Here is an 11,986-nt window from a genome sequence, read left to right on the forward strand (position 1 = left end):
GTCAGCTTTCTGCTTCTCTGATGCTGCTTGGCCTGCTGTGTTCATCCAGCTCTGCACCTTGTTATCTCAGATTCTCCAGCATCTGCAGTTCCTACTATCACTGTGGCTACAAGAGCAGGTCAGAGGCTAGGAATACTGCAACGAGTAACTTACCTCCTGACTCCCCGAAGCCTGTCCACCATCTACAAGGCACAAGTCAAGAGTGTCATGGAGTACTCCCCACTTGCCTGGATGGGGGTAGCTCCGACAACATTCAACAAGCCTGACATCATCCAGGACAAAGCAGCTGCTTGATTGGCACCACATCCACAAGCATCCACTCCCTCCACCACCGACATTCAGTAGCAGCAGTGTGTACTATCTATAAGATGCACTGCAGAAATTCACCAAAGATCCTCAGACAGCACCGTCCAAACCCACAACCACTTCCATCTAGAAGGACAGGGGTAGCAGACACACAGGAACACCACCCCTTGCAACTTCCCCTCCAAGTCATTCACCACCATCCTGACTTGGAAATATATTGCCATTTCTCCAGTGTCGCTGGGTCAAAATCTTGCAATTCCCTCCCTAATGGCATTGTGGGTCAACCTCATTGTCGGTTTGCACATGGACAGCTACTGTTCAAGAATGCAACTCATCGCCACCTTCTCAAGGTGCAACTAGGGATAGGAAGTAAATGCTGGCCAGCCAGCGACACCCAGGTCCCATGAGTGAATTTTTCTTTTAAATTACTGATGGAAATCAATTTTCCCTCATACTGTTCAAAGAATTCCCTCTGATAAGTAATCAGCATATTTGGCTGTTTCATCTGTTTCTAGTGCAATCTGGGCTGAAAGTGAATCACAGTTCCTAGTTTAGTTTATTGAACAATATATTTTAGCCCACTGTTGTCTCAGAATATTTCTGATCTCTTTATCATTGTTCTGTTGACATTTTGCTTGACACTTGTAAACTAAGATATTTACAAGGTGAATAAAGAGTTGGAAGGTATTATTGCTTACTGATCTTTTATGTTACTGTTCTTAGTTGACTATGACTAACAAAAGGGGGTGCACTGCTTTGGATAAATTAATTTCTTTTGAATTGAACTAATTAATCTTGTTTGTTTTATGTTATCAGTCTAAAATACTTCACTCTCTTCTTATTGAGGAGGTAGTGAATTATAAAATCCTGCCAAAAATAGTTAAGACATTCAAAGATACCTAGATTTGAATGACATCCAAGGCTGCTGTACACATTCACGACTGCTCAATGGGAATTACCATAACCTGCGAGCCTTGACGCCCATGAGCTGGCTGCAATATTTGAAAAGATTTGATAAGTCAATAGAAACTGTTTCCTTTGCTGGAGGAATTCAAAATAGTGGGGCATAATCTTAAAATTAGAGCTTTAATGGTTCAGGGTGATGACAAGAAGCACTTCTTCACACAGAGGATAATGGAAATCTGGGACATAAGAACATAAGAACTAGGAGCAGGAGTACGCCATCCGGCCCCTCGAGCCTGCCCCGCCATTTAATAAGATCATGGCTGATTTTTTTGAGACTCAGCTCCACTTACCCGCCCGCTCACCTTAACCCTTAATTCCTTTACTGTTCAAAAATCTATCTCGCCTTGCCTTAAAAACATTCAGCGAGGCAGGTTCAACCGCTTCACTGAGCAGGGAATTTCACAGATTCACAACCCTTTGGGTGAAGAAGTTCCTCCTGACCTCAGTCCTACATCTGCTTCCCTTTATTTTGAGGCAATGCCCTCTAGTCCTAGTTTCACCTGCTAGCGGAAACAACCTCCCTGCCTCCACCTTATCTATTCCCTTCATAATCTTATATGTTTCTATAAGATCTCCCCTCATTCTTCTGAATTCCAATGAGTATAATCCCAGTCTACACAGTCTCTCCTCATAATCCAACCCTCTCAACTCTGGAATCAACCGAGTGAATCTCCACTGCACCCCCTCCAGTGCTTGTATATCTCTTCTCAAGTAAGGAGACCAAAACTGCACACAGTACTCCAGGTGTGGCCTCACCAGGACCCTATACAGCTGCAGCATAGCCTCCCTGTTTTTAAACTCCATCCCTCTAGCAATGGCAGACAAAATTCCGTTTGCCTTTTTAATTACCTGCTGCACCTGCAGTCCTACTTTTAGCGATTCATGCACAAGGACACCCAAGTCCCTCTGCACAGTAGCATTCTGCAATTTTTTACCATTTAAAACATAGTCCATTTTGCTGTTATTCCTACCAAAATGGATGACCTCACATTTATCAACATTGTACTCCATCTGCCAGACCTTTGCTCACTCGCTTAGACTATCTATATCCCTCTGCAGACTTTCAGTGTCTTCTGCACACTTTGCTCTACCACTCACCTTAGTGTCATCTGCAAATTTTGACATACCACGCTTAGTCTGCAACTCTGAATCATCTATGTAAATTGTAAACAATTGCGGTCCCAACACTGATCCCTGAGGCACACCATTAGCCACTGACCGCCAACCAGAAAAACACCCATTTACCCCTACTCTTTGCTTTCTACTGGTCAACCAATCCTCTATCCATGCCAATATATTACCTGTAATACCATGCAACTTTATCTTATGTAGCAGCCTTTGGTGTGGCACCTTGTCAAACGCCTTCTGGAAATCCAGATACACCACATCCACAGGTTCCCTATTGTCCTCCATGCAAGTAATGTCCTCAAAGAATTCCATCAAATTAGTTAAACATGACCTACCCTTCATGAACCCGTGCTGGGTGTTCCCAATGGGATAATTTATATCTAGATGTCTTGCTATTTCTTCCTTAATAATAGATTCAAGCATTTTCCCCACTACCAAAGTTAAGCTAATTGGCCTCCCCCAGAATGTGTCTGAGAATGGGGTTCAGTTGAACTTTACAAAACTGAAATATATTGAATTTTGTTTGATCAGGATATTAAGTTTTAAAACCAAAAGGGTCACTGGAGTTAAGATACAGGTCTGCCATGTTCCAGTTGACTAGTAGAATAGATTTGAGGGCAGGATGACCTCCTGATCCGATGACATTTCACTTGTAAGCTATTTTAGTTTAAATGTTATAAGCAAGTCGTGTGAGACAGTGTTAGGTATAATGATGGTGTTGATTGTGTCCAGACTTAGTAATATTTTTGAGTTTATTTTGTAAATTACAGCCTATATTTTGTTACAAGAGTTTTCTTTCTCCCCCCAAATAATACAGTTGGGCAAGAGCTGAATTCCCGAATATTGGTAAGTATTCTGCACCTACTGTGGTCGAAGTTTGTTGTGCCTTTTTTGTAAAGGGTGTGTGCTGCTGCACTGGGCCAGCATTTAATTCAAGCTCTCTGAAATGAGCTGTGGAATGATCAACTTATGGTGTCCATGCACATCTCTTGAGCATCCAGCCCAAAAGTGGGAGCGTGGAGGTCTGAAGCCAGAATGAATGGAGGGTGGGGAGAGGAGAACTTTCAACTGGGGTCTGCAACCCCTCCAACAAATCAGTCATATGTTTGCTGTATCTAAACCTTTACCATCTATTAATAGAACGCTGTGCTGGTGTCTCTTTAGTTTGTGTTCATTTTGTTTGTTTCTCCCTCATAGGTTATTAAAGCTGCTGAGGACTCTGCTGCTCAATATATGAATTTTATGAATGTTATCTTTGCAGCACAGAAACAGGTAGATTTTCTGTACTTCATTTAGTCACGCTTAATATTCTGAAAACTGGACTCAGTAGCTGTGGTGTGTACTATCTACAAGATGCCTAAGAAATTTGCCAGAGATCTTTGGACAGCACCTTCCAAACCCATGACCACTCCCATCTGGAAGGACAAGAGCAGCATGGGAACACCACCACCTGCAAGTTCCCCTCAAAGCCACTCACTGTCCTGACTTGGAAATATATCGCCGTTCTGTCACTGTCACTGGGTCAAATTCTTGGAATTCCCTCTGTAAGGACATTGTGGGTCTACCTACAGTGCATAGGCTGCTGGCCGATGATGCCTATGTCTCGCAAGTGAATGAATAAATAAAAAAATTTGGATCATACAGAAATAAACCTAAAATGGTCATTTATGAAGGTGGGGAGTTATGGCAAAGAATTCCCATTTCTGTAGCACCTTTCACATCAAGACTTCCTGAAACTCCTCACAACCATTGAAGTGTAGTCACTTTTTGAATGTTGAAAACGTGCCAACCAATTGACACAGGAAGCTCCTGCTAATAGCAATGTGATAATAACCAGATTATCTATTTTAGCGATGTTTAGTCAAGGGGTGTATATTGGCCAGGACTCTAGGGGAGACATTCCCTGCTTTTTCCCTTTTGTTTTGATTGTCTCATCCAGAAAATTGCCCTCCATTAGAGCAGAGCTGCACTGTCAGCCTGGATCATGTACTCGTCCTGAGTTTGGAAACAAGTTTGCTACACTCTGAACCATGTGCAACAATGAATAAATAGACAGGATTTGTTATTTGCAAAATAAGCTCAAAGTTTTGACATTTTTTTCCTCCATTCCTGTTGTGTATAGGGAGGTAGAAGATTGTTAGGGTTGCAAGTCTAAACTCTCTCTGCTTCAAGATGGTATCCCACTTTTGGAAGTTGCTGATCTGTAAGGACTAGTATCATGGTCCGTGGTGCAACCAGCTCCCAAGGGCAGATTTTTTTTTTTCAATCTTTCAATAGATTTGGACATCACTGGCAACACAAACACTTATTGCCCAATCTCTAATTGCTGTTGACCAGACTATTAAAGCTTTGTTTTGTCACAGTTAACACAGTGGGAATATCAGGTGTAATAATATTGTTCATAAAATAAAATTGAATTCCTTTTATTGTTACAGAATCTTCCAAATTATATCTCAGAGATTAAAAAGCCATTGTAAAACATGAAAAAACTTTCTGTTTTGGGTATAGGTTTGTACTTGGAGTGGGGTGTGTGGTTCTCATAACGTGTGATGCACACCAGTCCATGGGTAGAAATTACATCATACTGCTTTCTTTTATTTGTACAACAGCGTTGTTGTTAATTTAAAATCTCAGCCTATGGAGAGCATTCTTCAGCCAAGTGGAAGTTTGCATGACATTCCAATAGGTCTTGGGTACTAGACTCCATGCTGAAATCACTTATTCTTTTAGACAGATGACCCAGCATTTGTTGTCCGTCCTGAACTGCCCCTTGAGAAGTTGGCAGTAAGCTGCCTGCCTGAACAGCTGCAGCCCTTATGCTGTGGATAGTGTTCCGTGTACTTGCTGTTTGTATTCTTCTAGATGATAAAGATTGAGGGTTTGGAAGGAGCTATCAAATGAGCCTTGGTGAGTAGTAAGGATTTGCCTTCATGAGAGTGTTTTATCTGACGCTGGAAGGTATGTTATCCCCCGTGATGTAAACAGGGCATTGACATTGTGGGCAGCAAAATCCTAAATTACTGGAAAAAACTCAGCAGGTCAGGCAGCATCTGTGGAGAGAAAACAGAGTTAATGTTTCAGCTCCAGTGACCGTTCTTCAGGACAGCTAGTTGCTAGTTAGTTAGCTACTGTCAGTTCCGAAGAAAGGTCATTGGGGCTTTCTCTCCACAGATGCTGCTTGAACTTCTGAGTTTTTCCAGCAATTTAGGATTTTGTTTCTGTTTCCAGCATCTGCAGTTCTTTGGTCTTTTATGGATATTGGGGGACCGATGATTCCAACAAATGCCTACATTCCTCAGCCGTGGAAGTGTCTGAGCTAGTGTTAAGCTATGAGGCTACAACAGAGGAGTCTGCTTCCAGTAGAATGTCATGCTTAGGGTGATCCATGGTAAAATAGAGTCTGAGATCTTTATACCTTTGGGTCACATGCCATGAAACACTGATGTCATTAGTGTGTCTCTTAAAGATATACTTAGGGAACATAAAATGGAACAGCAAAAGTTGCGGTATTCAGTACACATTGCTGCCACTGTGTGCCATTGGTGGAGAGAGAGGAGTTTTGGGTCAGTGCATGTTACTGTAATTTTGCATTATGAAATATTTGGTTATTTTCTCTTTTTCAGAATATTTTGATTGATGCATGTGTTTTGGACTCTGAATCTGGGTTACTGCAGCAAGTAAGTTTTTAAGGTTTTTGCAAAGATTTGTAGCTCGGGTTGTGGGTGAGGTTGATGACTTGTTTGCCAAGCTGGCTTGTTTTTGTTCCGACGTTTCATCACCATGCTGGGTAATATCATCAGTGGGGCCTCCAATGAAGCAATATTGTTCTACTCTGCTTGGAATTTATACTGTCCGGTCCGTTGTGGTGAGTTGTGTCATTTCCAGTTTTGTTTTGTATGGGTTTGTCTACAGGATCCAATTCTGTGTGTTTGTTGATGGCATTGGAGAACCATGCCTCCAGGAATTCCCGTGCATGTCTATGTTTGGCTTGGGCTACTGTGGTTACATTGTCCCAGTTAAACTGATGGCCTTCATTGTCCGAGTGTACTGGTATTAAGGAAAGTTCGTCGTGTCACTAGCTGATGTTCATGTATTCCGATGGCTAGTTTCCTTCCTGCCTGTCCAACGTAATGTTTGTGGCAGTCGTTGCATGATATGTTGTAAACCACGTTGGTTCTGCATGTTGTGGGAATCGGGTCTTTAATCTTTGTGAGTGTTTGTCGTAGCGTGACAAGAAGGAAACTAGCCATCAGAATACACGAACATCAGCTAGCAGCAAAACAACACGACAAACTTTCCCTAATATCGGTACACTCGGACAATGAAGGCCATCGGTTTAACTGGGACAACGTAACTAAAGTAGCACAAGCCAAACATAGACACACACAGGAATTCCTAGAGGAATTCTCAATCCATAATGCAATCAACAAACATACAGAATTGGACCCAATATACAAACCCATACAGAACAGGACCAGAAATGACAGTACTCACCGTAACGGACCGGACAGTATAAATTCCAAGCGGAGTAGAATAACATCGCTTCGTCAGAGGCTCCACTGATGATGTTACCTAGCATGGTGATGAAATATCTGAACGAGAACAAACCCCCAGCTCAGCGAGCAAGTCAACAACCTCAAGTAAGTTATTATTTACATCTCTAAACTAAAAGCCTTCCGCAGAGCAAGACATGTACACAAACTCCAACCTTGGAAAAAGTGACTTTTTAAAATTTCTGCCAACATTAATTGGTTGAAAAATAGTAACAGTAGAGCACTTCAGGAGCACTTAATGTTTGCCACCTAATGTGGAGTCCCATACAGAACCCTGTGTTCTCACTGAGCTGCCCTGTTCTGTTTAGTTAATTAGGCATAGCCCACAAGAATGGTAGGGGGGGTGTGGGGGTGGTGACAGAGGCAGAGAGAGAGACAGAGACTGTTGGCTATATAGCTGGAGGGGCAGCAGCCCTCAGCAACTGTGGAGCAAGGTGAGGAGACAGGGCTCCATGAATAATCTGAGCCAGTATTGAATTGAACTAGCACTGTTGGTTTTATTCTGCTCCATGTTGTAAGCAATTGAGCTAACCAACCCACACATCTGCCCTGTTTAATTCTATTATTTCTTGGAGACTTTTATGGTTGAAAGACAGGTGGAGATTGCCATTGACTCACAGGAATTGCTGATCATTGATCTCTATTGCCTGTGGAAACCTGGATGTCACCAGGTTTACTTATTATAAAGTCATACAGCCCAGAAGAGGCCCTTTGACCCATCAAGTCTGTGCCAATCCTACCCTCCAGCACTTGGCCCAGAGCCTTGAATGTTGTAACATTTCAAGTGCTCATTAAGTACTTAGAGGCAGGAAACCTCATAACCTTTACTCCCTTCCCAGGCAGTGCATTCCAGATTACCACCACCCTCTGGGTGAAGTAAACCTTTCCTGAAATCCTCTGTAAACCTCCTTAAAATTTTGCTGTTGATTATTGACCCTTCAACTAAGATGAACAGCTGCTTCCTATCCGTCCTTGTCCGTGCCCCTCATAATCTTATGCACCTCAGTCATGTTGCCCGCTCAACCTTATCTGCTAGAAAGAAAACAACCCAAGCCTTTCCAACCTCTTCATTGCTAAACTGCTCTAATCCAGGCAACATCCTGGTGATTCTCCTCTGCACCCTCTCCAATGCAAATGCCTATAGCATGGGGACCAAAAATGCAAACAGTACTCCAGCAGTGGTTTAACCGGAGTCTTATACAGCTCTTATAATCAATGCCTCAACTGATAGAGGCAAGTGTCCTGTATGGCCTGCTTAATTGTTAACCCTATTATCCTGTCCTGCCATCTTGATGGATCTGTGGATAAGCACCCCAAGATCTCTCTCTCTCTGTCATGATTGAAAGCCTGCTCTGTACATTGCCAGTGAATAGATAAGGAAACACATTCAGAATTTTGGGTTCATATTCAGCAGGATTCCTGTGTCTAGTGGGCAGTCCCCCCACCATGTGAATCCTCTGTGTGTGGCTTAATGGAGCCCATAAAACTTGGATACTGGAATCTGATCTAGCACAAATCATTAAGGTTTTTAAACCTTTCATTGAACAGTTTTATTCAATTTCTTTTGTCTACAGGCTTCTGATATAACTGGAGGGTTATATTTAAAAATACCACAGATGCTCTCACTCTCACAGTATTTACTGGTAAGTTATAATTACTTAAAAACAGAACTTGCTTCATTCCCAAAATGAACAAAAATAGAAATTGCTGGTGAAACCCAGCAGGTCTGGCATTATGTGTTGAGAGAGAAAAACAAAGTTAACATTCAGTCCAGTGACCCAGACAAGACTTGAAACGTTAATTCTATTTTCTCTCCACAAATGCTGCCAGATCTGCTGAGTTTCTCCAACAATTTCTGCTTTTCTTATTTCAGATCCCCAGCATCAGCAGTTCTTTGTTTTATTTTTGTTGCTTCCTACTGATTTTGTTTAGCAGTGCGGAATGTACATGGGTGAATGGCTGGGACAGGTGTGGGCTTTTTGCAGTTCCCAAGAAACTCTGAAAATAAAACATGAATGGCAAGAACCCATTGTTTTTTGCAATTCCTTCTACAAATTTTGAATCAGTGGAGTTTTACAGCATAGCAAAATGCCCTTGACCCATCATGTCTGCACTGGTCATCAAGCACCTATCCATTCTTATCCTGCTAAGGGGAGCAGATGGCCCAGTGGTATTATTACTGGACAGTTAATCCAGACACCCAGGTAATGTTTTGGGGACCCGAGTTAGAAACGCACCGTCACATGTTGGAATTTGAATTAAATAAGTATTAAATCTGAAATTAAGAGTCTAATGACAACAATGAATCAATTGTCAGAACAACCCATCTGGTTCACTCGTGTCCTTTAGGGAAGGAAACTGCCATTCTTACCTGGTCTTCCTTACATGTGCCTCTGGATCCATAGCAATGTGGTTGACTCTTAACTGCCTTCTGGGTAATTAGAGATGTGGAATAAATGCTGGCCTAGCCAGTGATGCCTTCATCCCGTGAATGAATAAAAAATATTCTTTACAGCACTTGCCCCATAGTCTTGTCTGCTATAGCATTTCAAGTGTTTATTTAAATAGTTCTTAAATGTTATGATGGTCCCACCTGTACCACCCTTTCAGTCTGAGTTCCAGATACCCACCACTGGGTGAAAAGAATCTTCCTTAAATCTCCTCTAAAGCTCCTGCCCTTTACCTTAAATCTACATTCCCTGGTTACTGACTCCTCTCCTAAGGGTAAATATTTCCTATCTGCCCTATCTCTACCCCTAATAATTTTGTACACCTCAATCAAATCCCCCTTCAGCCTTCTCAGCTCTAAGGAAAATAATACCAGCCTATCTAGTCTCTTTTTGATAACTGAAAGGTTCCAGCCCAGGCAACATCCTTGTGAATCTCCTCTGCACCTTCTCGACTGCAGTGACATCCTTTCAGTAGCTTTGTAACCAGAACTGCACACAGTACTCCAGCTGTGGCTAACTTAATATATTATATAGTTCCAAGATAATCTTCCTGTTTTTATATTTGATGCCTCAACTAATAAAGGCAAGTGTCCCTTAAGTCTTTTTAACAACCTTATCCACCCCTCCTTTTGCCTTCAAGGATAAGTGAACATGCAGCCCAGGGTCCCCCTGATCCCCTGTACTTTGTACGATCCTACCTTTTACCATGTATTCCCTTGATGCATTAGACTTGCTAAAATGCATCAGCTCACACTCGTCTGTATCCTGAACTTCCACTCATTTAGATCATGGCTCATCTGTGCCTCAATTTCATTTACCTGCCATTGCTCCATAGCCATTGATACATGATTCAGCAAACATTTATCAAAATAGTAAGTTCTTGTAGTTTTTAAAAATTTAATCTTCTAACCGTTTGTATATTTTTCCTCTCAGTGGGTCTTTTTACCAGACCCTGAGCAGAGGTCTCAGCTTGTCCTCCCTCCTCCAGTTCACGTGGATTATCGAGCTGCCTGTTTCTGCCACCGTAATCTGATTGAAATTGGTTATGTGTGTTCGGTCTGCTTATCAAGTGAGTTTCAGTATAGCTAGTTTTTTTTTAATTGATTGACCAGTGATTAGTTATTAATTAATTTCTCTCTTTAATTTATCAGTATTTTGCAACTTCAGTCCCATTTGCACTACGTGCGAGTGAGTATTATTCGATTCTTTTGTTTGAATATTTTTGAATAAATGATTGATTTTGTATGATCTGGTGACAATGTTTTTTTTAATCAGGACTGCTTTCAGAATTGCTCTGCCACCTGTAATGAAAACCAAGAAAAAGAAGCCAAAACTCTCAACACAGAACTACTTGACGAGCTGACGTCAGTGGACAAGAATCATTCAGTCGGCCTTTCTTCTTTCTTCACTTTTACCTGCTTCAAGTATTTGCTGGAATTGGTACAGTAATCCAGAACCACAACATTCCCTCTGTTACTGCTGCAATATAAAAGCAGGAGGAGTTGAGACTGTAACACAGTGTTAAACTCTTCATAGCGTATGGTTGAATTATTCACAGAATTGTAAAACACCCAATTTTCAAAGTTTCTTTGACCAATTTGTCGTCTCACTTTTTGAAAATTCTGATGTTGGTTGCAGAATAGATACACAGTATAGATTCTGCCCTGGAAAAGATGTTATTGGAATTAAAAGTTCATTGGTGCCACTTCACAGTTCAGAATTACTGCCGTTCCCTGTTTCAGCTCCTTTCCACTGTTTGGTTTTAGACAGAAATTGCTGGAAATTCAGCAGGTCTGGCAGCAACTGTGAAAAAAAATCAGAGTTAACATTTCGTGTCTGGAACCAAAACGTTAACGTTGAATTTTTCTTCACAGATGCTGCCAGACCTGCTGAACTTCCAGCAACTTCGGTTTTTGTTCCTAATTTACAGCATCCACAGTTCTTTTGGCTTTTGTTTGGTTTTAGAAGTTTCTCTTGCTTTATAGATCAGAGAAGGAGCAAGAATTCCACTCCTATGAACCTGATGAGGTTGTGAAACGGTGAGATATTACATGACTTTGGTCTCTATAAGCTCAGCTAAAACCAGCATAGTGAGGTGTGGGGATTGAACCTAGTTCCGTCCATTTACTTTTGAGAAATTTTCTTTCCTTGGTGTTGGAATCTGAAGGGACCAAGTAAACTTTATTACAACCCTAGATCCATTAAGTGGGATATCAGTCACAATTCATTCTTGAGTTTTTCTATATAGGTGAGGGAGGAGCTGCAATGTGTTAATGTTCCCCTGTATACCTTCAAATCTAAACCAGGGACCGATATCCGGCATGGGAAGAGGGAGGAAAACAACAGAAGAGATTAATTGAATCAGAGATAGTAGGAACTGCAGATGCTGGAGAATCCGAGACAACAAGGTGCAGGGCTGGACAAACACAGCAGGCCAAGCAGCATCACAGGAGCAGAGAGGCTGACGTTTTGGGCCTAGACCCTTCATCAGAAAAAAAGCTTGTGGAGATGACGTCCTGCCTTGACATTGAGAATGACCTCCATCATGTTGTGTGGCACTATCACTGTGCTAAATGGGACAGA

The 11,986-nt window shown here is 41.8% G+C and overlaps 1 protein-coding gene across 2 annotated transcripts in view; it reads left to right on the forward strand.

Annotated features, from left to right (window-relative positions):
• gtf2h3 (general transcription factor IIH, polypeptide 3) overlaps window positions 1-11,108 on the forward strand; it is a 75,123-nt gene extending 64,015 nt beyond the window's left edge. For both annotated transcript variants that reach the window (XM_020535532.2, XM_020535533.2), the window contains 8 exons: window positions 961-990; window positions 3,218-3,246; window positions 3,598-3,672; window positions 6,024-6,077; window positions 8,528-8,596; window positions 10,337-10,472; window positions 10,555-10,591; window positions 10,679-11,108. In XM_020535532.2, the coding sequence (XP_020391121.1) occupies window positions 961-990; window positions 3,218-3,246; window positions 3,598-3,672; window positions 6,024-6,077; window positions 8,528-8,596; window positions 10,337-10,472; window positions 10,555-10,591; window positions 10,679-10,766 (518 nt within the window). In that variant the 3' untranslated portion in view covers window positions 10,767-11,108. The remainder of the gene's footprint in view (window positions 1-960; window positions 991-3,217; window positions 3,247-3,597; window positions 3,673-6,023; window positions 6,078-8,527; window positions 8,597-10,336; window positions 10,473-10,554; window positions 10,592-10,678) is intronic.
• The last annotated feature ends 878 nt before the right edge of the window (window positions 11,109-11,986 follow it).

This window comes from Rhincodon typus, chromosome 24 (assembly GCF_021869965.1).
Source record: "Rhincodon typus isolate 14 chromosome 24, sRhiTyp1.1, whole genome shotgun sequence".
Lineage (NCBI taxonomy): Eukaryota > Metazoa > Chordata > Chondrichthyes > Orectolobiformes > Rhincodontidae > Rhincodon > Rhincodon typus.